The sequence below is a fragment of the Podarcis liolepis genome (assembly GCF_965112155.1).
Source record: "Podarcis liolepis genome assembly, chromosome: 2".
Taxonomy (NCBI): Eukaryota; Metazoa; Chordata; class Lepidosauria; order Squamata; family Lacertidae; genus Podarcis; species Podarcis liolepis.
The window spans coordinates 69406681-69433917 of NC_139555.1; the positions used below are offsets into that span (position 1 = coordinate 69406681).

The 27237-nt window shown below is 46.4% G+C and overlaps 1 protein-coding gene across 3 annotated transcripts; it reads left to right on the forward strand.

Moving 5' to 3' along the window:
• The first annotated feature begins 1365 nt into the window (after nucleotides 1–1365).
• N4BP3 (NEDD4 binding protein 3) lies at nucleotides 1366–26794 on the forward strand. 3 transcript variants are annotated; one of them, XR_014522270.1, is made up of 6 exons: nucleotides 1366–1516; nucleotides 19033–19464; nucleotides 21521–22057; nucleotides 23895–24152; nucleotides 24620–25804; nucleotides 26317–26794. XR_014522270.1 is itself a non-coding variant. In XM_083488409.1 (5 exons), the coding sequence occupies exons 2-5, from the start codon at nucleotides 19063–19065 to the stop codon at nucleotides 25187–25189; spliced, it is 1767 nt and encodes a 588-aa protein (XP_083344535.1). In that variant the 5' UTR covers nucleotides 1366–1516; nucleotides 19033–19062; the 3' UTR covers nucleotides 25190–26794. The 3 variants fall into 3 exon arrangements, 2 of the variants coding, with proteins under 2 accessions (XP_083344535.1, XP_083344536.1); XM_083488409.1 differs by having other exon boundaries at nucleotides 24620–26794; XM_083488410.1 differs by lacking the exon at nucleotides 1366–1516 and adding an exon at nucleotides 17860–18636 and having other exon boundaries at nucleotides 24620–26794.
• The last annotated feature ends 443 nt before the right edge of the window (nucleotides 26795–27237 follow it).

Here is a 27237-nt window from a genome sequence, read left to right on the forward strand (position 1 = left end):
AAATCCTGTCTCAAAGATATGAATAAGGTGTGAGCCTGTGACCTGGCCCAGGAAATAAGTATTTTAGCACTACAAAAGAATGGCCAGGCTCCCCAGAAATCCAATCAAGCAACCTGCTAGACAGGAGATAAACAAGGAGAAGAGAAAAACAACATTTAAATTTCTGTGATGTAGGTGGGATGTATCTGAGGGGTGGTCTTAGGTTACACCCCTTCTGTGATGTATGCATAATGTTTCTGGGGGTGGTCCTGATTTAGAGAAGGGGAATTTCAAAAGTCTTTATAAGGCCTTGCAGGCCATTGTTCTGGGTCCTCTTCCTCTCCTGCGTGTGAGGGGAGTACCCTGTTGCAACAGATCAATAAAGATCAAGCTTACTAGCTGCTTTGCTTCTCAATATTCTCTGGTTGGCCTCTGTTATTTTCTCCTACCAATAGGGAACCTATGTAAGGACTCTATATGGGCTCTTGGATACCCCATAAGGGAAAAGGGCATATTTTTATTTACAACAATTTTGACACTATATTCTCTATCATTACCAAGAATTTTTTTACTGATAAGAGTGCATTATTATGGAATTTAGAACAACTTCGTGGATTAGCCCACCCTTATTCCCACTTTAAAAATGTGGTCTTGAAAGTACAGAGGCTCAAATTTAAATATTATCCATTGGACGACACTGGGCATTTGTTCTTCAAAAGTACACAGGTGTTCTATTCTCAAACACCCTTTAGCCTTGGTTAATGCATAAAGTTTGGGAAATTAAAACACTGGAAGACAAGATCACACTCAGCTCACAACTTCCGGAGTGAACCAGTCTTCAACCCAAAACCTGCAAGCAAACTTTTATCAAAGTGCTATAATTTAAATTCTAGGAAGAGCAATTTCCTGTTTTTAATTAAACCAGCCCCTGCACTATTCTGCTCCCTGGAGAGTCCCCGTGGGCAACCACCCCAACCTTTCGGATTTTCCAGAGTGATGGATTCTGGCTGCAATCGCTTGCTCTTGGTGTCCCAGCTCCGCATTTGCTTCCTGCGTATTCATAGAATAATTCCATGCTTTTGCATTCGTCATCTCAAAAGGTGTAATTTTTCCTGGTCTCGGGGGACAATTTAGCCACTTACGCAGGTGCCATTTTACCTGAGTCAGTGGGAGGGCACCCAGCACAAGTGGCCACTGAACCTGCCTTTACCCTGCGTCCCATTTGGTTTGGGAGGTTCAAGTTTGCGAAATCCAGGCCGCGCTTTGCCATTGCTCTTGCCGCAGCACCGCGAGGGCCACTGCTCCCTTCGCGGTTACGTGGGTAGGCGCAGATGCCGAGCGGATCCAGACCAGGTTTTGCCTCCTCCCCAGCGGCGCAGCCAGAGACTCCCGGGCTCCTTGCCTGCAGTGGGGTGTTCAAATCTCAGCGAGGGAAGGAAGAGCCGACCGAGGGGCTGCAGCAGCAGCGGCAGCAGGAGGTCGCGGGATGGAGTCCAGCCCAGTCTAGCCGGGGATCAGGCTGCAGGCAGCAATCATGGTGAGTCGCTGCTGGCCGCCGCTCTACACGGGGAAACCGTCCCGGGTCCCGGCTAAGGCTGGGACCTGTCCATCTGGCGGGTGGCTCTTTGTTCTCATCCGCTTTCGGACAGTGGCGCTTGCTCCCCCCCCCTTCTCCCGGGTCTGAAACCGAGATGGATCTAGCCCTCTCTCATTTCGTTTACACGTGGTTCCCCGATCTTCTGCGAATGCAGCCCCGAGCGAGCAGCGTGTCTTCCCTTTGGGGGGGTCTGGGACGGGCTCAACGGGGTTCCCTTGGGACGGGGTGGCTGGCTCATGGGGCCGGAGTCTGAGTGTTGCTGGACTGGAAATGGAGGCGTCGGGGCGCGCAGAGACGGGGAACCCTGCCCGGTCTCGTAACGCTTCTGCCCCGGGCGTCGCAGCAAAGGAGTTCGGTGGTGGAGATCAGGCTAGAGGGCCGCAGGTTTTTCGCCCCGGCGAAGGCGAATGGCGACCCCGCGACTTGGTGTTGGAGAGAAAGGTGCATCCTTTTATTGGTGAGCGCCGTCGTTCTTTGGGAATTGCGCAGCAGAGAGGCTCTGCGCAGTAGAATGCATTCCCGCTTGCCTGCGTGGTAGCAATGATGGTAGGGGAAATAAACGATCCGTGCTGGGAGCTTATGTCAGTGCAGAGGTTGCCTCCCGGGTAACTACATTGTGACATTCATTCTGGGATAGTTTTCTACCTAGTCGTAGATCTGGATAAACCGGAACATGTACTTGTGTTTGAAATTAAAAAAGCACACAAAACAAACAAAAACCGTACAAGGACTTGACAAGCATCACATGTGGCAAAGATCTGAGCAAGTCGCATTACATATTTCTGGCCATCAAACACCCTGACAGTTTACTCCCGGATAGACAGGGGTCTGCCACACTTCTGGGGTTAAAGTGCTCTTTCTTACTGGTATTACATGAACACCCACGTTAAGTGCTCCCTGGAAATAAAGTAAAAGCTGGGAAACAGTTGAATTGTAAAGTATCCTGTCTGTTAACTGAGAGTGAGACCAGCTCCAGATATCTAAAAGGAATGAAGTGCCACTTTTTATTCTTTAATAGACCCACTGCTCTCTCAGCCAAGGTGGTAAAAGCAACAAAGGAGTAAACTTTTTAAATTATTGAAACTAATCTTTACGCACATTGGAATTGTATGGTGTGGTCTGTGAGCATGGCTCTGAGGTGTGGCAGATAATCTGGATGAATTAATCTGGAATACAAACTTTATGACGATTTTGTATATGTATCCCCTTCTGTGCTATGCTAGCTCCATTGAACGTTATCCTTTCGCCACTTCTTCTGGCCTGTTATTTCTAAGGAACCATGAAGGTGATCATTCTCTTCCTTTGTGGTCTCCTGCCTAGCACAGGGCAGAGCATTCCTTCCAGAGACCCCCTACTGTGTGACCAGTGAATGCAAGTGACATATTGAGATTGTTAACTAGAGTGAATTGAATGAAGCCAGCACAAGAGACTGCTCCCCTTTGCTAGGACTAACCCTATTGTTAGAAGAGACCACCCTGAAGAGCAACGGACCTCCACAAGCAAAAATTCCAGTCCCTTTTGTAACTGGACACCAAACACATGAATATGGCAGCATACAATATAAAGCCAGTAGTTGGCTTAAATATTTGACCTTCCCCCTCCCACTTGTGATTACCTTCAAAAAAGTCATCCTCATAAATGTTAACATTGTAAAGTTTTACTTTAACAACCAGGGAATCCTGAACGTTTATGAGTGACATGTATCTACCCTCCCTCCAGATTATAGTATCTGAAAGTCATTGAGTAATCATGCCCAAGATCACAGGATCTGGAAGGAAAAAACTGAGCAAGTGTGATCAGCATGTTGAAAACACCTGTCTCCAGATCTTCACAGCATGGAAATTGGATAGGAGAAGGGACAAGATGAAACCTTGAAGGACACTGTAGGACATACCCAGGACTAGGGATGAGGGAGAAATCTCTTCAGTTCACATTCTAATGCAAATTTACCTAATTTTCACTTTTTAAACCAATAGGCGAACCAGCACACAGTTATTCTTCCAAATTTGCACATCTCTGAATTTGAGATTCTGTTCTCCAGCCAAAAAATGCATATAGGAAGAGCATATATTGAGGGAAAGTGTGCACACAGATGTGTATATTAATGAAAATAATGTCCAAAAATGTATTAGGGAAGGTGGCCAGCAAAGATGCATGTATTGGGCAGAAATGTACACAGAAAGGTGTTTATTGGGAGAAATGTGCAAAAAAGTACAGATTTTTGTGTTGACTTAAAAAAAAAATCAAACTGTTGTGGAAATGGGACAAATTGAGTTTAAGCATGGAAAACGAGAAACCTAGACAAAACAAAACTGACAAATTCATCCATCCCTATCAGAGCAGATTATAGACATCTACCATTACCCCTGGAATCCCTTTGCTAGTGGTAGAGCAACTTGATATCAGTCCTAGAGATGTATGTCAAGCCCCACCTTCACAACCCCAACACATTATTATCAGCAACATCAAGTTAGAGAGGTTGGAAAGGCAGGACCACTCGTCCACCAGCATCAGCAACCCCCACCTGCAGATCAAGCTATAAAATACAGAGCACGGTTTGCCAGGATCAGAGAGTGGGTACACTGCAAAAATAGCTTGAAATGATTCATACTGCAGGCCACGCCACACACTGCAGGGGAACACAATAGCCCCCAGGCTCAGTGATCATCGGGGGAAATTCCCAACGTAACCAAACCCTGAAAGTCTAATAAGATCAACATTGCGCAAGTTATTTTGTTGATCTCCAGGCATACATCATCCAGCAGTGCCACAAGCAAAATATAACCCAGATCAGAAACAAGATTGGCTTGCATCCAGCAGGCCATTTATCTTTCATTACTACAAATCACACGCCGTTCGGGTGGCTCATATGGCGGCACTTTCTTCTTCACTTGGCTTACCAGATTCTATTTGAAGTGTGTAGTAAAAAGTCCCAGAATATTAGTCAAACAGTAAAGGTTGGAGGCTTGACAAAGGAATCCAAGCCAAATTTGTGGGGTTGTAAACTCAAACGAGAGCTTTATAATGGCCCTGAGTTTTCATGTCTTGCTCTTAGGTGAGCACTTTGTTGCTTTGTACCAGGGGCTTATAAGGCACATGCGTTCTAGCAATAGGTAAATAAATAATGTACAGACATGAAGCTGATGACACTTCCCTCCTTTGAGAATGGTGTGCTGCAAAACACAGTGGTCTTCTGGACAGACCTATTTTCTTTTTGCATCCACCTCCCCTCCCACCCAATATTATGAAGCTAACAGCACAGAATTGAACCTAGACAATGTGTTTATTTCATAGAATCATAGAATCATAGAGTTGGAAGAGACCACAAGGGCCATCGAGTCCAACCCCCTGCCAAGCAGGAAACACCATCAGAGCACTCCTGACATATGGTTGTCAAGCCTCCGCTTAAAGACCTCCAAAGAAGGAGACTCCACCACACTCCTTGGCAGCAAATTCCACTGTCGAACAGCTGGATTTGAAGAAGAAGAAAAGAAAACCCATCAAAAATGCAAGATTTGAGGTCTTTGGCCAAGTGTAATGTCATTGCAGGAGGAAATGTGGGGATGACTAAAGGCTAAACAGAACACAACGCTCCATCCTTTGTAAAGATATGCTAGATATGCTAGAAAGCTCCTTAAAAATGAGAACTCCTGAAGTTCTGCCTCAGGAACTGGATTCTGTTCGGCATGCTGCCGCCATAAATCCAGGAAGGAACCTCATAATGTAGTAGTATATGAGCACCTGCTCATGTACAGAAGGTCCTAGTTCAGATTGTTGAAGCTCCAGTCAAAAAGAATCTCAGGATCTCATTTCCTGTGAAGGGATGGGGAAAGTGTCTGCTTACTTGAAGACCTTGAAGAATCACTGTAGAAAATACAGTGGTCTGATTCAATTTACAAAGAAGGCAATTTTGTTTCTTGTATCTCCAAAGTCTAATAGTTCTTGATGAGTCATTGGTGTATACGTGTTTGGCTTTCAGAACAGAGCATTCTCTTTCCGGGATATCTTAGTAGTCGTTTTCTCCATTCTTTTTCTGAGCAGTATAGATTGTTAGCTATGTAAAGATATATACAAGTCATACCGTTTTAGTCTCTGTCATCCTGTTGTTTTGAATGGTATATAGATCATGAAAGCGAGACTGAGGAACAGCTTTAGAAAGTGCTTTCACTATAGCTGCAGGTCATTTAAAAACAAACCCCTTATGCAGGCATAGGCAAACTCGGCCCTCCAGATGTTTTGGGACTGCAACTCCCATCATCCCTAGCTAACAGGACCAGGGGTCAGGGATGATGGGAATTGTAGTCTCAAAACATCTGGAGGGCCGAGTTTGCCTATGCCTGCTCTTATGTATGTGGGTTTTTTGTTTTGCTTCTTTGCAGGACAATTAGGGTCATAGAATTGGAAGGTACCCTGAGGGTCATCTAGCCCAACCTCATGTGCATCTTGTACATTAGCATTATGATGAATTTGGTTGATGGGAGTTTGGAATCCAACAATACTGTATCTGGAATACCACAGTTTCCCCATTTCTGGTGTAGCGGTTGAGCAGTTCTTTTGATGCATGCATTCCCTTTTTGAAGGAGAGCTGATCAGTGCAGAAGCCAAGTCTGAGAATACTTATACTCAAAGGAATGTCTGGGTATTGCTTCTAACCTTGAAAGCCCCAACATAGTCAACCTTACCTGCCCGGGGGTTTCACAAGCTGCTTCCTGTGAAATGGCTATTTTTAGACTGAGAAGGATACAGGAAACATGAGCCACTTCCTTGTTCCAACCATTGCCTCACCTTCTTTGGAGAGGCAACTGAACAGTTTACACGGGCAGTACATGGAATAAGTCTCTCCTGCTCTCAGGGTGTTGGTCTTGTGCCTAATGCTCTCACTTTTGTACTGTAAAATGTGTGCAAACTTGTTGAAGCACTGCAACTGGGTGTGGCTTCCCAAAATGTATACAGTGGTTGCACATGTAGCAACTGTCCTGTTCCCGCCACCCCGTCTCCCCACTGCATGAAAGTGCATTTGGTATGGCAAACAGCCCTTGGAGCAACCTCCATGCAGTGCTTCCTGGAGAAGAAATCTGTAACGTTAGATGGTCCACATTAGATGACTGACGAGAGGGGACTGACTTGGGTGAAAATTTTTGTCTGGGCTGTTATATTGACTGAAATTTACAGTTCTGGTAGCTCCATCTCTAAAAAGAAATCGTAGATCTCTGGAGATGTGCAGGAAAGGGTGATCAAAATTATCAAGTGTTGAAACTCCATCCTTTGTGCAAAGGGGTAAAGTTATGGTACTACATCAGTTTGAAAAAGATGATTTATGAAAAAATATGTGGCGTGGAAAGAATAGGTAGTGTGATCCCCCTCCATTCCCTTTCATAATACTAAAACTTGAGGTCACCCAATTGTTTCACACTACACCCAGTAGATTCAGAGCAGAGAAAAGAAAATAATTTCAAATGAAGTGTAGAATTCACTTCCATAAGGTGTGTTGATGGCCACAGGCTTACATAATGATTTTAAAAGGGGATTAGGCAAATTTATAGAGAAAGATTATCAATGGACACAATAGGTAAATAGAACCTCCCAAGTTTAGAACATGTATAGCACTGAAATCAAGTTGGAGGTGGTGGTGAAACAACAGTAGAGGGCTGCCCTGCTATCAGCTTCCCTGAAGCATCTAGGTGACCATTACTAGGTATAGAATGGTGGACTAGACGGACCTTTGGTCTGATCCAGGAGGCCTTTTCTATTTTTATGGCATTCACGGTCTCCTTCAGATGTTCAGAATCACAGCAAGCTTCTAAAAATCTGATGCTGATTTAAAAGTCATTCTCAGTGACAGCCACATATTGGAGTCTCTTAATTTGCCTTCTGGTTTATGAGTCTTGGCATAAACTGCAGTCACATTTTTAATACTTGTTCACACCATGAAGCTTATCGCCTTCTCTTTTTTGAGAAAGAAATGAAATTAACATTGACATTCTCAGGAGAGACCAAGAGTTCCTTGGCCAGGAAATGTTACAGCCCACACAAGTACAGTGGTACTTTGGTTCTCAAACGCCTTGGTTCTCAAACAACTTGGAACCCAAACACTGCAAATCCGGAAGTAAGTGTTCCAGTTTGCAGACTTTTTTTGGAAGCTGAACATGCTCCGTTTTGAGTGCCACACTTCCATTTTGAGTGTTACATTTCCGATTTGAGTGCCACTCTTTGGTTTTGAGTGTTACACTGAGGTCTGTCTGTTTTTGCTATTTATTTTGCGTTTTTGTTTTTGTGGCTCTTTTTGTTTCGTTTTTGTGACTGTGTGGAACCCAGTTCAGCTAGTGATTGATTGATTGTGTGACATTGTACATTGTTTGTTGCTTTCATTTTATGGATCAATGGTCTTGTTAGATAGTAAAATTCATGTTATATTGCTGTTTTAGGGGTTGTTTTAAAAGTCTGGAACGGATTAATCCATTTTGCATTACTTTCTATGGGAAAGCACGCCTTGGTTTTGGAATGGACTTCCAGAATGGATTAAGTTTGAGAACCAAGGTACCAGTGTACTGTATTAGTGTGTTTGGATAGTGAAGTTTCAGCTTTTAGTGTCAGGAATCTTTGAACCTGACTTACTCTCTGAGAATTGGACAAGAACTGTTAAGTTGTGGGTGAACATATAAGACGACACAGTGATTCTTCAAACAGCTCTTCTTTATTCAGATGCCAGAACAGAACTGAAGGGCTCAGTCAGCCTGCTTATATAGAGCTCCAGTACTTTGTTACTGTAACAACTTTCTAAAACTATCCAATCACTGAATGTCACTTTCGATCCTTCATTTGCATAACTATCTACAGTATCCATCCAATCACTGAACGTCACTTTCGATCCTTCATTTGCATAGCTATCTACAGTATCCCCCTGCTGGCCCAGGGTGAGAACTTCAGTACATAACAAGAACCATGTCCATTTAGCCACCACTGCATCCTTACGGTAATGTGCCTCCAGATCTCAAATATCCCCAGTCATCTCTTGCCTTGCATTGCTCTCTTATGTGTGCTTTGTTGCAGTTATCGCTTGCACTGCTAGATCTTCCTTTCCTGCCTTAAACCCTTATTTCTACAACAGAACATGCCCATGCATCGCTTCTAGATCCTAACTATGGATGGTTCCAGATGTTGCATTGGAGCACTGAAAAGATAACGCTCTTTCCATGCTTCTGGGTAATAGTAATAGCAGCAAACTATCATCTTCAAAAGGAGCTGTATAAGCTGGATACCTGTGTAGCACATAGCAGAATGGAAGCAGGATGTGCAAGTTATTCATGCATTTTCCCCCAGCAGCAATTCTGGGTAGTATCCAAAGCCATCTTCAGTTTCCCAGACTTTGCCTGCTTCAACTTTGAGCCTGCTTCATTTACCTGTCCCTGACTTAGCTCTGACCACTTGTATTATCCGTCTGTCACTGTCAATTTATTATTACATTACATATTTGCTCAGTTTGTCCTATTGCTGCAAATACTTAGTGGAACATCAGAAGAACCCTGCTGGATCAGGCCAAAGGAGGCCCATCTAGTCCACATCCTACTCTCAAGAATTGGCTGGCCACTGTGAGACTTGGAGAAAGTCCCCTTATGCAGTTGGAAATCCTTGCAGAGGGCATGTGTTCTGAATACTGCCCACTATTACAAGTGAGGTCTCTCTCACCATAGATTTGTATATTGGCATAAATGGAAGGGGGTCTGATCCTACAGGGAGGCACTAGTTCCAGTGTGTGACAAAATAAAGTGTCAGTTGTTATTGAAGTCTGCAGAGGCTAGACTCTTGGCAATTCCTGCAGCAAGCCAGTCTCTCGCCTCAGTTCTTTTTTTAGCACTTATCTCCACAAGAATTGCCAATTTAGCCCAGTCTTCTGGCAATCACTGGCATTTCAAAATGAGGCGAAAAGCCATGCAAAGCACACACATTGTAAGATAATATACCTCAGAAATGTCATACCCCTATTTTTCATAATGTGATGGAATTTTGCCCTAAGGCTTGAAGGATTTATTTTCCTCCATGTAGCACCAATTATTCTTGCTCTAGTTACCATTTATAGCATAGCTGCCCAATTTATCTTGGTTAAATTCTGATAAAGGTAAAGGTAAAGGTACCCCTGCCCATACGGGCCAGTCGTGACCGACTCTGGGGTTGCGTGCTCATCTCGCTTAAGAGGCCGGGAGCCAGCGCTGTCCGAAGACACTTCCGGGTCACGTGGCCAGCATGACGAAGCTGCTCTGGCGAGCCAGCACCAGCGCAGCACACGGAAACGCCGTTTGCCTTCCCGCTATAAAGCGGTACCTATTTATATACTTGCACTTAAGGGTGCTTTCGAACTGCTAGGTGGGCAGGAGCTGGGACCAAATGGCGGGAGCTCACCCCGCTGCGGGGATTCGAACCGCCGACCATACAATCGGCAAGTCCTAGGTACTGAGGTTTTACCCACAGCGCCACCCGCGTCCCGCTAAATTCTGATACTTAGATACAATCTGTGTTGGAGATTTTCATAGGTCAGTTAAAAATTAGGTGAGAGTATCCTTTAATCAGTTTGCAACTAGCCCTAAGGCAAAGCAATCCTATGCTTTAATTTTTCTTTTCTTTTTTGGCGAGGGGGGCGGAATGCACTACCACTGCACTGCTGGAACATCCCCACAACCTCTATTTATCAAGTGGGGGACACACACACACATGCAAATACAAAAGCAGCATTAGAAAGGGAGACATCAAACAGGGCCAGCATTCCTGGGAAAACTGGCACTGCCCACTGTGAATCAGGGATTGTGCCGGCAATGTGACTACACAGCACCCAAGTAATTTCCTGGGCAAGAGGCTTGCAAATATCAAGTGTAGCCCTCCTGCGAACAGGGATTAAAGATTCAGGTAGGGAGGTAAAAACTCTTTGGCCAAGCAGCCCAAGGGAGGGGTTGAGCTGTGTAACAAAAGCAGCCAGCTACAGACACTTGCTGACAGCAGCAACTTTCAGTGACTCACTGCATAGAGCACGGGGCTGGGAAGCAGGATATGAGACTGTGAGCCCTACTAGAGGGAGGGGGCAAATGCGGCAGTGCTCACCTTTTGTAAGCCTAGCCACACACACACAGTGGGGAGGGAGGAGGGGAAGGGAAGGGAAGGAAAAAGCTATGTCGGGGCAAAAGAGAGTGAGTTTCCAAGGCTTGAACCCACACTGCAAATACAGTGGTACCTCGGGTTACAGGCGCTTCAGGTTACAGATGTTTCAGGTTACTGACTCCGCTAACCCAGAAATAGTACCTCGGGTTAAGAACTTTGCTTCAGGATGAGAACAGAAATCGTGCGGCGGTGGCAGGAGGCCCCATTAGCTAAAGTGGTACCTCAGGTTAAGAACAGTTTCAGGTTAAGAACATACCTCCAGAATGAATTAAGTTCTTAACCTGAGGTACCACTGTACCACAGAGCAAGAGGAGCAGACAATTAGTAGACACACCATGGGGCATTTGTTTTCCTCCCATCCTCAGCTGAACAACCATGCATAGATGCCAGGAGCTCTGGGCCTGCAGAAGAGCAGGCTGGAGCTCCCTGGTTCAAATCCAAGGTGCAACTCCACACTAGGGAAGGTGAGGGGACACCCTCCACGCACAGCCGGGATAGCTCTGTTGGTTAAAGTGTGGGGCTGATGATGTCAGGGATGCAGGTTCGATCCCCGTATGGGACAGCTGCGTGTTCCTGCATTGCAGGGTTTGGACTAGATGTTCCTCAGGGTCCCTTTCATCTCTGCAATTCTATGATTCTTTGTACCCAGGCACATCTGTGCCAGTCAGGAAGAGTGCTGCTTGCCCATTAACCTGATTCCTGCAGGGGCTGCCTAGCCCTTTTTGCTCACCTCTGCTCTCTGACAACCTACATGGTCAATCCACCTCCCTCTCACTTTTGCAAGATAGGCCAGCCCTGCCAGGTAGCATCCCAACAGGACCCATTGCTTCTCCTAGCTTTTTGTTATAAAGCAGAGCATTCACTGAGCAGAGAATATCTGGCAGGAGAAATATATCCAGAAGTTTAAAAACATGTGTTCATGTATTTATATGTGAAGCATAGACAAGAGGCCAAGTGGAAGAAACAAATGTGAAGCTTCTATTGGAAAAGAATGTGAATAGGAAGGAAGCGAATGAAGGTATATTTGGATGGATTTGAAGCAGTATGCGGAGTGCAGAAAAGGTTGAAGAAGTATGACAGTGCTTTTCCTAAAGGTCCTAGAGTCCAATGTGATATTGTAGAAGATGGGAGATCCTTCAATAGATGATTGAAAGGAAACTAAGAGGAAAAAGGAACTAGATGAAGACTTGGATAGAACTACATGGAGCAAATTCAAGAAAAGGGTGGAGTCCTATGATGCCCACAAAACATTTCAGAAGACAGAGAACAGTGAAGAGTCATTGGACATCAGACTATGAACTGAACAGTAGAGAAAGAGATCTGGCAGGAACTGGCTTCCATCCCAGTTGGCATGACAGGTCTGACTGAGGAATTTCCATACAGATTCAATGCGTCACAGTCCTAGCGTTACGTGAACAGGTTCATCCATGTGAACCAGCCCAACTTCATTTTATTCCAGTTTGTATGCCACCTTTCCAAATTACTGTGTTTGAGGTGGTTTACAACCCTAAGAAATGACAAAAGATACGCTAGAAATCACTGCCGCCCTGTAACAATTCAAAATATAACCAAAAACAATTAACATTCAATAATTTGTTTCACATATAGTATCAACAACATGACAATAAAAGAAAATCATCCCATCAGCTAATCATGAAATTATTATGAACAAAACAAGATGATATTGGGAAATATTTATTTTATTCCATTCTGTATGTGAATTGCTTCCTATAAAATATCTCAAAAGTAATAAATACATCAACAATAAACACATGTGTGCGCACACACACACACACAGTTTCAAATATAAAAACAATTTCAGTTTGATGCAGATACTGGGTGGGATAAAAATATCCACTGCAAAGGCTTGTTGAAGAACAGAAGGCATTCAATAGACTTTGAAAAGATAACTGAGATGGTGTCTGTCTGATAGAAACAGTATGGAGTTCCCAAGAGTTGGTGCTGCCATTCTAACGGCCCAATTCCTACATTGTACAGAATGGGCCTCTTGATTAGATGGCATATGCAGAAGTCCATTTCTCTTCACAGTGCAGTCATTGGTTGGGCATATAAGGAGTAATATACTCTTATATTCTGGTCCCAAGCTCTATAGGCTTTGCATACTAGCACCTTGAACTTAGTCTGGTAGCTAATTGGCAGTGGGTGTAATTCTTTCAGCAACAGCATAACACGATGGTGATAGTCTGCCTCAGTGAGCAGTTGAGCCACTGCATTTTGCACGATCTGCAGTTTCTGAACCACCTTCATGGGCAGCATCACATGGAGCATCTTGCAGTGGTTCAATCTGGAGGCTACCAGTGCATAAGCAACCATTTTCAGGCTTTCCTGGTTCAGAAATGGCCGTAGCTGTCTTGCCAACCAAAACTGGTAAAAAAACCACTCCTGGCCATGAAGGTCACCCCAGCTTCTATTTATTTATTTAAAACCATATGCAGCACTTTTCACCATATGTCTCAAAGCAGCTTACAGAAACAAAAACACCCAATATGCAATAAGTAGAGGGGAGAACATTAGAACAACATTCATGGTGTGAAGGTCTCATGGTTTAACCTGACATCTGAAACTTAGCAAGGACAGTGCCTGCCTAATTTCTAATGGTAGGGAGTTCCTTAGAGTAAGTCTGTTACAATGGAGGCATGACTTCTTGTTGACATGAGTTGTGCTTCTGGTCCATGGGAGGCCACACTTCCCCGGATGATCTCACTGATCAACCTGGGACATATGGGCTAAAGCAGTCAGTAAGGTATCCTGAGCCCAGGTTGTTCAGGACTTTGTACATGGTAGCAGATGGAAAGCCAGTGCAAGTCTTCTAAGTCCGTTGTCATGTGTTGGTGGTAGTCTATCACCAGTCTAGCCAGAACATTCCACAATAGTTGAAGCTTCTGGATGAACCACAAGTGCATAGTCTTGAGGTTATCAATACACATGGAATTTAGTAGCCAGGTCATCCCTAATCAGGAACTGCCACACTTGGTGGGCATACCAGCAGATAAAAAGAACTCCCCGTTACTGAGGCCACCAAGTTAGTTCCAGGAGTACCCCTAAACTATGTACCTGCTCCTTCAGGAGGAGTGCAGCCCTATCCAGAGTGGGCAACTGCCTTCTCTTGTATCTGGGAACCAGCCTCTAGTGTCAGTGTTGGATCCAGGAGCACACCCAGTCTACAAACCTGCTCCATTACGGCAGTACAACCCAATAGAAAGGCAACTGTCCAATTATTGAGACTTGGGAACCACTCACCCGCAGCGCTTCCATCTTGCAATGATTCAGACTTGGTTTTTTTGGCCTTCACCGAGTCCACACTCTGGTCCAGGGCATGCACAGTCTCTCCTGATTCAGATGGGGTGTGAGCCTCTAAGCCAGGAAAGTTTCAAGAGTCTTGGCACTGTGTAGGAATCTAGGCCACCAAATCCTCTGGGACATCTATTGAAACGCCCCATCCTATGTGCCAGTCAACATGGGATACGATCATTATAATGAGCCTTTAGCTACTGTCGCTACCCTTTGTCATGTGCACTGGGGACCCAATTATGTGCGCCAAGGGTGGAGAGCTCTTACTCCTCTGCAAGAACTGTGTCAACATCTGTTAAAGCTGGGCGGGCTCTCTGCCACAAGCCGACTTTGAACAGACTGTATATTATCAGTACATGTGGGAACATAAATGAGCTGTGTGGAAGTCTGTTGCCATGGAAACCTTCCTCTTTGGGACTGCCTTGATCTACTTGATATGACTGGAGCCGACTTACTGGCCTCTACAAGAGGGAATGCGGAGTCCCGGGTTCTGTTGCCAGTTTGACTGTGGACCTTTTTTGGCACCTGTTGGCAAAGCCCCTTTAACATTGTGCTTCCGTACTTGTGGCAGCTTTTTGACTCAGGGTTATGAGCATGTTGGGCTGATTCATTATCCGATAATTAATGAGCCGGCAGTGCTTAGGGTCATTATCTTGCAGGGTCAGAGCATGAACATTTGGCAGCAAGCTCGTTTAAAATGGAGGTGCAGAGAATGCTCTGAGGTGCTAGCCTTCTTAGAGCCACTGCCCTGGGCAATTCAAGAAATCAGCCCTAATTTGGTAGTGATGGAAACTGGAATATTGAGATTACCTTCTTAAAGGCCTATGAATAAATGGAAGGAAGTGTAGAATAGAGCTCCCCCTTGCCCCGGGTTATTACTTTTGCTTTGTGATGTTTAGCTTATTTTTTTAGTTGATGGTTTAAGTGTTTTATTAATTGTAATTGTTTTCCTGATGATTTGTTAAATATTCTATGTTGTTTATGGTGTATTTGAGATGTTCATAAACCGCTTTGGGATTCATTTGAATGAAAAGCAGCATAGAAATATAATAAATCACATCATATCAGTGCATTGAGCTCTTACAGTGGGCATTTAGGCTTACCCATGCAGAGGATAAGAGTGCCTTCTGCCATCTTATAGTGCCTTCTGCTAGCTTACCTGACTGGTACACCAACGATGACTATACTTGGACAGAGATAGCCTGGCTTCAGTGATCCTGGTGTGTCTTGGTAACCTAATTCAGTCACTGTGAGGTGTTGTATGTTGGACTGCCTTTGATGATGGTCCAGAAACTACAGATAGTATAGAATACAGCTGCAAGAGTACTATTTGTTATACGGGACTGCCTCTCCTGGGTATGCCTCATGGAGGACCTTAAGGTCCACATATAGCAACACCCTAGAGGTCCCGGGCCCTAAGGAAGTTAGATTAGCTTCAACCAGAGCCAGGGCCTTCTCAACACTGGCTCCGGCCTGGTGGAATGCTCTGTCTCATGAGACCAGGGCCCTGCGGGATCTGATTTCTTTCCGCAGGGCCTGTAAGACAAAGTTGTTCCACCTGGCCTTTGGCTTAGAATCAGTTTGATTCCCTCCCCCTCTTTCTTTTTCCTTTCTCCTCCTATGAAGAGACTGCATCCTAATGTTTAAATGTTGTATCTTAATCTTTTAAATTGTATTTTAATCAACTTGTTTTTATTTTTGTTTGTTAGCCGCCCTGAGCCCCGTCTTGGCTGGGTATAAATAAAAAATTATTATTATTATTATTTGGGGCTGGGTACTATGAGCCTATTATGCCAACTACACTGGTGCCCAGCGTGTTGCCAGGCCCAAATCAGAGTGCTGATTCTGACCTTCCAAGTCCTTCATAGTTTGGGGTTGCAGTATCTGAAAAACCGCTTTCCCTCCTTATGTACCTATATACTCCAAGATCAACAATGGGGATCCTTCTCCGAGTGCCACCACAGCTGAGATACAACAGGTGGATATGAAAAAAAACTGGGCTGCTCAGTAGTGGCTTGCCAGAGAGGTTCTCTCTGCTGCCTATCTAGACAGCTTTTCGTCCCCAGGCAAAACCCTTTCCTATTCTCACAGGTTTTTAAAATCTGTCGCTTTTAATTTCTTTATCTACTCTCCCCCCCCCCAACTTTTGTGTGTGTGCTTGTTTTCTTTTCTGGAATTTGTTTTCCTATCTGGAATGTTGCTGCTCTTTTAATGCTGTTTCTGTACTGCATTTATTTTTTGTGATTTTTTTCTTGTTTTAATATTTCTTTGCCCATAACACAAAGAATAACTAAAGCAAACAAACAAGCAAGCAAGCAAGCAAGCAAGCAAGCAAGCAAGCAAGCAAGCAAGCAAGCAAGCAAGCAAATAAATAAATAAATAAATAAATAAATAAATAAATAAATAAATAAATAAATAAATGGATGGATGGATGGATGGATGGATGGATGGATGGATGGATGGATACCATTTTAAACAGTAGATGGGAAGATATAATAATCCCTGGGTGTAGGAAACTATCTTATCAGGACTAGTCTAGCCTATTGCTTGCTGTGCTGGTTTCTGCTCAGGGAGTTTTTGCTGGACTTCTGGGAGCATTCGGAAATATGGCTCTCTACCTGCTGTCAGAAGTTCCCCTTTATTTTGCTTCATGTGTAAACCAGACCTTGATCTGTGGCATTGGGAGACCAAACATTCATTTGCAAACAGTTAACAGCAGGCTTTCAGGCTCCCTCCTAGTAATGCCGAGTATTCAAAGCCTTCACACCTGCTCAGGAAATGATGCTGTCCTGCCCATCTTGCCTCCCAAATATCTTTTCCGGTTTCCTCCAATTCAGCTGTTTGTGCTTCCAGCTCATCTCTGAGCATGTTTCCAATTTAGCTCCCTGAAACGCTGCCTCATCAGAATAAATCTGTGCCAAGATACTTAATTCAGTTCTTGCCCTGAGAAATCACCAAACAGTTTAAGACACGAGTCCTGACTTTAGTTACAGGGGACACAGAGGATTGTTACTCCTTATATTATTGCCTCCACGAGGAGGCAAAAATAGCAAGTCATATATGCTTGTTTCTCTACTGTTCAGCTCTGCTAGTGTATATCTGGAGCTAGGTCTGGAGACAAGTATATAGAAACTGGGTGACATTTCTGAATTTTAGGAGAATTTTAGGAGAGTGCCCACTCATACATCACCAAGAAAGGGTAAACCCATTACCAAAAAGAGGTAAACCCCCCCATACAAACCTGTAGTAAATCTGTACGTGCTAATTCATTCCTTTTTTTAGGATTGAAGTTGTTGAGCATTTTTTACAATTTTACCTCAGAGTTGCTGAGCTTTTTTTAGGATTTTACCCCAGGACATATACTGCCACGGGTGCTAGATTAAATTGACCAGCGGGCTGGATTGGGCCCCTGAAATGGACTTTGGACATGCCTGCCATAGTAGGACACATGGCCACCCTATCTGCCCCATGGAAGCTGGCAAGCATTAGGTTGTGGCAATGAAGATAGAGAAAGTGTTGTGAATCCATGGTTCCATGGCAATGCTGAATCTTTACCTTCCTGCATACATGGTCATGCTGTGTGAGTGCTGAACTGTGAGGCCGGGCTAGCATATTCTTGAGGCGCCCTCAGTGGCCACATCATAGCAAGAGCACACCTCAGTAAGGGAGAGGTGTCAGTGGTTCCACACACAGCAAGAGGGCTGGAATTCAGGGCAGTGGTGGAGCTGACATGTCAGCATCTGGTATGTGCCTTCCTTCCTTTCTCACCTGTTAACCAACTGAACATCAGACTGTACACTTAAGTAGCCTAGAGCTAAAATAAAGGTCCTGTTTGGTGTGAGAGGGAAATTGCAGTTGCATCATCACTATCACTCTTACAATATGACAGACCAAGGCTGAATCCTGGTAGGAAGCTCCTTTCCTCATTGTGGTCCCATCAAATGTCATGCCAGACTCATGTCCTGTTCTGACTGGCTTGTTAAGCCGCAAAAATATGCTACCAGCAAAGTCTTATTATATAGGATTCTGACTGCAGTTGACCAAGTGGGCCAGGGGAGGCTATCAGAGATCATCATTAGAGCAGGATGTTCCTAGGGACAGTAGAGGCTGACACCAGCATATAATGTATAGAGCAGTGGTGGGAAACTTGGCACCCTCCATATGTTGTTGGACTCTTGCTCCCATCGGCCGCAGCCAGCATGGCCCATGGTGAGGGATAATGGGAGTTGTAGTCCAACTGCATTGGCTGGAGATGGTGGGGAAGCACAGGTTCTCCAGCCCAATATAGGATTGCCAAGAGTTCTTTTATTGGCGGCTAAAATAAGGAAATGATTTGCAGTAGCCTTGGTGAGAGAATAACTGGTAGCTGCACAAGTATTGTCAGTTTTGGAGCTCCTCCTTTGCCATCCAGTGTGTTTATTTTCGTTTTCCACCCTACTGCCTGAGGCGGGGGGAGGAGCTAGATATGGGAGTCAGCTTGTCATCAGAGGAGAATAACTGAGGCTTCTGTGGGGAGCAGGTCTGGGTGGATCCTGCCTCCTTGTTGGGAGTTGCTTCTTCGTGCTGAAGCATCTCCCACATTTGGACTCTGCTCTGGCTGGGTGAGTAAATAGGTCAGTAAAAGGGATACAGGAGACGGGGCCCATAGTTAGCTGTAGGGCAGGGGTGGGGACCTTGCAGCCCTCCAGATGTTGTTGGGCATTTATGCCCATCAGCCTCAACCAGCAAGGCCAATGGTCAGGATTGATGGGGGTTGTAGGCCAACAACAGCTTCTGGACTCCCTATCCCTCCCGTAATATCAGTGGCTTCTATTGGTGTGCTTGACTACCAAAGCTTAAGAGAGGACTTGTTTCCCAGCATGGTGTCACTAGGAACTGGTGTGAGGACCTTTCGCTGACAGGAATGGATTGGGATAGATTTTTAGCCTGCTGTCCTCACAGGCTGGTGGGAACAAACATATCAATAACTTGTGTGCCTGTGTGACTTCTTTTGGCAGTGCTGGCATTCCGCTTGTCGTTAAATCTCCATGGCAACAGCACAGGCTTCTCATGTGACCTGTGACCCTGGCAATTGTCTTTTTGATCCTTACTCTCTGGATTCTGAGCCTGACGACGGCAGCATGGGCAGCGTGGGCAGCCTAGTAGAGAAACAGGATTTCTTGCCAACTGCTCCGGGAGGTCTGCGCGGCATGCGTCAGCCAGACGGGCTGCTCCGGAAAGGAATGTCACAGCGTGAAGTTTTTGGCTACTTGCATGGGGGCAAACGGGACACCCGGGCTGAGAAGAAGCACCAGTCATCTGGAGGTGGCTTTAAACGGGACTATGAGAGTGACCGGGAGAACCAGTCCCCCGAGCGGTATTTCCGGGACAATCAACGGGCAGCTGATTTCTCCAAGAGCTCCTTGCCTGAACGTGGACGCTTTGACAAGGTGAGCAAGCTGGGGGTGTGGTTTTAGGAAGGAAGAGAGCGTTTCTTGGCAGAGACTGGAAGGGGAATGGGGTGGGGCTTCTTGGCATAAATCCAATGCATTTTCCCACCAGTAGTCCTACAGTATTTCTGATGTGTTGAAACAGAAAGCCTTTAGCTGTATATAGGGTCCAGCAGTGTGTGATGGGGGGATATTGGATTAATGGGGTGTTCTGGAGGTCAGGAACTTGCTGTTGGACTCTAACTCCCATCAGCCAAAGCCAACGGTCAGGGCTATTGAGGACTGTAATCAAACAATATATGGGGGGGGGGGCAACAGGTTCTCCACCACTGCTAATGGACCTAATGGAGGAGCTAATGGACCTGGAGGGACCTAGATGATGAAGAAGAAGAGTTTGGATTTGATATCCCGCCTTTCACTCCCTTTAAGGAGTCTCAAAGTGGCTAACATTCTCCTTACCCTTCCTCCCCCACAACAAACACTCTGTGAGGTGAGTGGGGCTGAGAGACTTCAAAGACGTGTGACTGGCCCAAGGTCACCCAGCAGCTGCATGTGGAAGAGCGGAGACGCGAACCCAGTTCACCAGATTACTAGAGTACCGCTCTTAACCACTATACCACACTGGCTCTCTAAGATCTAAGGAGATGCCGTTTATAGTGGACAGAACAACTAGATTGGCTACTGTTGCTGTACTGTTGCTATCGGTGGACCCTAGGATACACTTGGCCTCATGGCCACCAAATTCCACATGGTCTCCAGTATGCTGCTGCTGCTGGCCAGGGAGTGCCCAGCCTACGTGGTCAAAGAAGTAGGCTGCCCCTGCCTGAAACTTGTTCTTCTTGAAGGCCTATGCCATTTATCTTCAACATCTGAACGAGGAAGTAGTTGAGGGGCGATCAGTAGGGAAAACCAAACTATTTAACGGGGCAGCAACCCTTTTTTAGACCAAGGGCTGCAATCCTTTTGGGGCTACATGCCAGTGTTGGGTGGGGCCAGAAGCAGAAGTGGGCAGAGCAACAACAAATGTGAATTTTACTTTTGTGCAGGTGGCTAGTTTCCAGGTGGCAAGCGACAAGCATTATCAATTTCAATCAAGCACACGCTGCAACCAAGCAAAAACATTCAGGGCAGTATTTCCCACCCCCAATGACCATCAGTTTATTAATGCAGCAAAATGAGTACACTCAAGGCATGTGCAAATGGATCTGCATTGTCTGAGAAAATAGTCCTCTCTGATGAGGGAGTGCACCTCATCATCTGTTTGGTATCTTCTGAGCTCCGAGAGTTGGCAAGGCTGATGAACGAACAGGAGACAACAGCCCAGGCTCACCACTTTAGCTTCAGCATCAAGTCACACGTAATGAAAATCATTCCCAGTAGATTCATGCAGTCTGGTGTGGGTCTTCCAGGGTAGGGTTGTTCTCTGTGGATAGAGGTTTGTATCTGAGAATGTGATTTGGCCACCGTGGGTTCATTGCGTTGTTACCGGCCATTGTGCACGGCCTATGGCTACTCCGAGCAGCCCCCATCGCAACACCAGCTTCTGCTTCTCTTGATACTCAGAGCACTATTATTAAAAGAAATAATTTCATGAGCAGAACTACTTCCGCTTGCACAATGAGACTCCCCCTCCCCACCATGTGAGGTGTGCGCCTCCCCAGATTTGCTCCGGAGTGTTGGGGCAACCCCGGAATCAGATTTGGGGGACAGGGTAGAGGGAGAAGAGGGGGAGATTGTTGCACAAGGAGAATTCCGTGTGCTGATGGAATGTTCACCTTAGCACCATATTGATTTCTACTATAGCGCTATATTGAATTCCATCCTTGAGGCAGGTCCAGTAGCGGGTGTGGCTGAGGAAGGCCGTGTGGCTTGAGAAGAGTCCCAATGGCCAGATAAGAGATGTAGAAGACCACAGTTGCCCCCTAGAACTGCTGTTCTGCATCCCTGCTATATAGCACCAACTCTACAAATTGTGGCAAGAACATGTTGACCTCCTTCCATCCCTGCTTTGCTCATGGGCTGATGTACCTGCTAATGGCTCTTGTGTTCCTTCCAGTGTCGGATAAGACCCTCTGCCTTCAAGGTGGTGTCTGGGAAGAGCTTGTTGTCCATGCCGGGGCTGTCATCAGCCAAAGGCCAGAAGCTGTCCAAGAGCAACGGGAGCCTGCACACGCTGCTGACCCAGAGCAGCACCAGCAGCTCCTCGCAACGCGGCCCTCTCCGCAGCCACCTGCTGCACACCATCAGCCTGGACGAGAGCAGCAACTCTATCCAAAGCTTCCCCACCTACACTCCCCGTTTCAAACCTGCTCCAACTCAGCTCAGTGCTTCCGTAGGCCACATCAACCACATTGGCGGTTCCTTAGACAGGGCTTCTCGGGGGCCACGGGACCCTTTGGCTGTAGACAAAGCACCTCTGTCTTGCAAGAGCCTCAGTCGCCTGCAGAGCTCTGGGGAACCACCCCCTCCGTATGAACCCACATACTCCTTGGAAGATGTGGTGAAGCAGCTCGAGGACCGGCTGACAGAGAAGGGCATGGAGCTCCGCCAGCTTAAGAGAAATCTGAGTGAGAATGATGATCCCTTCACACAGGTGGGTGGATTTTCACCACAGGTTGGGCTTACTTGGTCCTGTGGAAACGACAGTCTGCTCTCCCTTTCCTCATTTTGTCTTCTCTTTTTTGGATCTTGCATCATCTTCCATTCCTAAAGCGTCCGATCCTTAATTTGCATCCCACATACATCACTGTCAGCCATGTCACGCTTCTCTAGGCTTGCTAGTAGCCACTTTCCTGGATGCCTGTGGTGAATAAGAATGGCCTCAAGGCAATGGAGAAGCTTTTCTATAGAGTAAGAAAGCTGGTTGCTCCTACACTGCTTTCAGGCTTTCAAAGTGCCATACAGATTACTAACATGGGTATGTTGGGGCAGGTGGACTAGTAACAGTACTTCATTGCAAGGCTGCTTATTTGCAAGACTCTCAGTGTCTGATTTCCACTCCTATCTGGAACCAATTCCTGCCACCAATCTAGTCCTGAGCTACTTTGAAAGAAAGGGTGGGATATAAATTTAATTAAAGAATTCCTTGCACATTCCTCATTAAGTATATAACAGAAATAGAGGAAAGGAAAAAATAGTTTACATAGGAGATGTGTGTGAAGTACCGTGTGTGCCAGTGGAAGGAAGGAGTAGAGCATGTAATCATTGTGGTGAAGCTTTTCCACACAGAAATGGGTTATATTGAAATGCGTGTTGATGAGGGATCTCCTCTGTGGAGCAGACTGTAGAGCTGAGAACTTGAGCTCCAATTTTTCTCCCTGGTCTGATTTTATTTATTTTACTATATGTATATGATCCTTGAAAAACATCTTATCTTACATTGGTTCCAGCACCAGTGTCAAGGGAGCTGGACTCAGTGAAAGACAATGGCCAAATTGTGTTACAGGCAGGGTTTAAAAATAATTGTGCAATTATGTTCATAAAAGTGACTTGCCCAATTGTCCCTATGTGAATAATTTGTGTGGTCTAAAATATTAAACAACTACTTTTGGGGGCAAACTTTTCTGCTTGATTTCCTTGAAGCAATTCTTAGCCTCCCTAGGCTGTCAGGTAAATGGTGCTTCATAGCCCCTTTTTGTTTTACTTGGTTTTGCTTTGAAAGTTTTCTTTTTTGTTGATGATGTGGAGAGCACAATAGAGTGAAAAAGTGAACTGCTCAGATAATATTGCAGGGTTCTGCTGCCCATCCATATCTTGTTTGGAACATGCAGTCTTACTGAGTGTCAAGCTATGCTCTGGGGACAGAATGACTTGGCAGTTCTGCTGTCACTGGACTGTGTTTTGTTCTACCATCTTTAAAGTGCCAAGGAATTACACATCATGAATATTGAAAAGCTGCTCCTTTTCTGAATCATAACATATGTTAATTAAGTTTATACAGTCATACATATTCAGGTTGATTATAAATGAGCTGACTTATTCTGAAGCAGGCTAGTACTAGCCCTTCTTACCAGTCCTGTCTATAAACAGTTTGGCAGCAGAATCTCAGGATATAGACTCTTCCCAGTTCTGTTATCTCGATCCTTTCAGAGGTAACCAATGTGGTCTCTCTAGATGTTTCCATACTACAACTCCCATCATCCATGACCATTGGCCATGCTGGCTAGGGTTGATAGGGGCTTGGAATCCAACAGCATCTGCAGGGTACTGTGTTGGCTATGCCTTTTACCTTGTGATGCTATGGACTTAAACTGAGACATTTAAAGACTGAGTCCTAGAGTAGAATAGATTTGCCTTCCATAGAAAGCCTGAGCTTTCTGGTTTTGGATAGCTTTTGCACTGAGAAAAGCCACTGATTTGCCAACTGAATCTGGCCAGTCATCTCAAGGGCTGACGTAAGACCCCTCCATGATCTTCTCTCATTTTGACAGATGTATGAGGACAAACAGCGCTTGTGGATGGATGAGCTGGATGAACTGAAGCAGATGTATGTAGCCAAGCTGCAGCAAGTGATGCAACAGGCCCAACGCAGCCAGCGGGCACTTCAGCTGCAGCTCTACAAAGCTCAGCAGGAAAAGAAACGGCTGCAAGAAGAGCTGGACCTTCAGCAGAGGCAGTGCGAGGAGCTGAGGCTGCAGCAGCAGCAGGCAGAGCGCCTGAGCCCCAAGTTGGAGGAGACCCAGTGGGAGGTGAGTGGGGAAAACCCACAGAGAGCACAGTGCCAATGTCCACTGTGATCCTGGCTCTTCTTTGCTTCTCAGCATGCTCATGGTTCTACTGGTGTACATGCATCCCCATCTGGGAGTGGAGGCTGCCAGTTCTATTGAACTCTGGTGTTTTTGCAAAGCAGATCAATTCTTACTAGACAGCTGGCAAAGTTTTTGTGGCTGCTGCTTCCCTCTTGCCAAGCTGCAGAACTAAGTTTTCAGATGCAAAGCCTTATGTTCACAATCCTATCTGAGCAACTCCCAACATCTCCCTTTCTCTTTGGTCTTTGTTGTTGCTTGGTTGACTTTGCTGTGGGCATGACATTGTCCTTTGGAAATATTCCAACCCTTTCCCTCTGCTGTGCTGCAGCACCCAGGATCCAACAGCTCACTGCTTCTCTTTGTCTAGTCTTATCCCCTGTTCTCACCCTAATGTACTGTTTTGACAGGTCTGTCAGAAGACTGCAGAGATTTCATTGCTCAAGCAGCAGTTCCGAGATGCCCAGGAGGAGATAGCCCAGAAACTGGGTGAAATCTTCAGCTTGAAAACACAGCTGCGGGAGGTCCGAACAGAGCTGCAAGCCAAGGACTCGCAACTGGCACAGTTGGGGGACTCTTTCCAAACCTTGCCAGAGCGCAGCTCCCCTGTTCCTCCACGGGACTCTCCCATGCAAGCATGCCAGGACTTTTTGGGTTGTGAAACAGATGACTCTAAAAGTCAGGGGCTGCAGGGGGAGAGCGCAGAGGGCGCTGAGTGGCTATGGGGAGAATTGCTGCGCGAGAGGCGCCAGGCCCAGCTACAAGCTGCAAACTTTGAGCAGGAGCGGAAAACTTGGCAAAAGGAGAAGGAAAAAGTCCTGCGCTATCAGCGGGAGATTCAGGCCAGCTATATGGAGATGTACTACCGGAACCAGACACTGGAGAGGCAGCTAAGTGAGTTCCGGCAGTTCCAAGCTGAGCCCAGAAGTATCAGCTCAGAGCCACCTTGGATTGAAAGAGTTGAGTCCTCAAAGATCTGAACACTATGCCTGGGGCTCTGTGCTGGAATTACAAAGGGGAGAGGTACCACACAGCAGCATGGACCTTAGGGTTTTGGTAGAAGAAGTGGTTAAACTAAAGGGCTGGTTAACCTCGTCCATAGAGGATTCTGAAGACTGCTGCTGTCCATGGAATGGAATCCCAGCATTGCACCTGGCATTTTCTGTCCGTCCAGGTAGGCCTTTGCCTCCCTGGCAAAGACTGCTGTCTTGGAGGGCAGAATGCTTTCCTGTTGTGTCCTGCTTTGTGCCCACACTGGCACTGTCTGTCAGGATGGAAGGCTTATTATTGTGGAATGTGAATGGCCACAATTGGGAACTATGGCCCTTCTTGAAAAGGTCTGAAGAAGAATGTGCAAAAGATGGTGCCAGCAAGTAATGAGTCCTTTGTGGAGCTTTGGCTGTGTCTCTTCACAACTTGAGACTTGGCCTGTTGCGCTGAGAAGCAGCGGCGGAGCAAGCTTACAACACAAGGCCCACACAACTGGAGCTTCTAAGACAGGCACAGCATGAGGGCCAGCGGCAGAGCAAACTGACCGCGCACCTGGGGCAGCACACGTGCCCTGCGGGGCGGGGCCAGCCAGGGCAGGACGCTCTGTAGGGCCTCTGAGGAGTCTGCCTGCCTCCTCCCACTCAGCTGCCCTACAGCTGAAGGGGAGGCGGTGGGCAGACCGTTTGGGGTAGCATGGAGCCTACGGGCGCCCAAGCCACTGTATCACTCCCAGGAGAGAGAGAGACGCATGGCTGGGGCGTGCTGCTGCAGGCCCCGCGGTGAGTGCTGCCTGGCATTTTGTCTCTACCCTCAGTGGTGACACCGGGGGCCGCCCATCCCACCGCACCCCTTTCCTCCCCCCCCCCCTACTGAGAAGGGAAGGTTGAGAGCAAACCCACCTCAGCATGAGCCTTGCCCTGTAGGATTTGTTTACTCTCCATCTGGCTTGTCCTCATCAGGGGCGGAGGAATGACAAAAGGGGGGTGACAAAATGTGGGGCAGCACTTGGGCCTGCAGTGTGCCCGAGCCACACGTCTCTCCTGGGAGTGACAAAGTGGCTTGGGTGCCCACAGGCTCCAGGCTACCCCAAACAGTCTGCCCGCTGCCTCCCCCTCAGTGGTAGGGCGGCTGAGTGGGAGGAGTCAGGCAGACTCCTTGGAGGCCCCGCGGAGTGTCCTGCTCTGGCTGGTGCTGCCCCTGGGCACAGGGCACACGCGCCGCCCCAGGCACCTGATTGGCTTGCTCCGCTACTGGTCCTCATGCTGTGCCTGTCTTAGAAGCTCCAGTTGTGTGTGCCTTGTATTGTAAGTGACAAGATGTTCAGCTTCAGAATGTGTAAGTCTGGTCCAAAAGCTCACTGAAAGCCAAACCAATTGGGCTTATCCATCCAGAGGGCCAGAGGACAGGCAGGGTCATCTGGGCTTGGGCCTGTTTCTCCATAGGCAATGGGGAGAATGGGGGTGGGACTGTTCTGTCCCTCTGTTCTGTTGCTGCTTGGTGCCCCAGTTTTTGGATTTGAAGGTTCTGGGCCAGAGTGATGAGTCCTGAAATGGAAGTTCTACCTGGCAATTCCTGGAATAAAAATCTGCCTGACACCTTTGGCTCCATGTTTGTTGCTTTCTCTTTCCACTGTAGTATCCCCTAACATTTCTGCTACTGTTGACCATGGTATTTATACTGTAACGAACATTCAATACACATGCTTACGTTGCTCTACAACCAGTTCTTGCAGTCTTACCTAGGCAGATGGAGCAGCAAGAAGAAATGGGGCTATGCATAAGACAAGAATGGAGATGACTCTCTTGCCTCTGTTTCTTCGGTAGGGAGGTGGGTGGGTGGGTAGGGGGTGGTGATAAAAGGGAATCTTCTTGAAGCATTTTTCTGAATTCAAGGGTGGAAAGTCAGTATAATCCTTTATCTGGACTGCAATCTGAGATGATGGAGAAAGGATTGATTGTGGTTTCTAGCATCCTGCAGCTTCTCTTCCTGCTTTAGAACAGCGTTTGCTCACCCAACTGGTAAGAAAAGTGTGAGGTGA

What these genes read in the sequence shown, in the direction of transcription:
- N4BP3 (XM_083488409.1), top strand. Translation starts at nt 19,063, where the DNA reads ATGGCAACAGCACAGGCTTCTCATGTGACCTGTGACCCTGGCAATTGT. An exon ending in ATGATGATCCCTTCACACAG is followed by an intron (nt 22,058 to 23,894) that starts GTGGGTGGATTT and finishes TCATTTTGACAG; the next exon opens with ATGTATGAGGACAAACAGCG. An exon ending in TGGAGGAGACCCAGTGGGAG is followed by an intron (nt 24,153 to 24,619) that starts GTGAGTGGGGAA and finishes CTGTTTTGACAG; the next exon opens with GTCTGTCAGAAGACTGCAGA.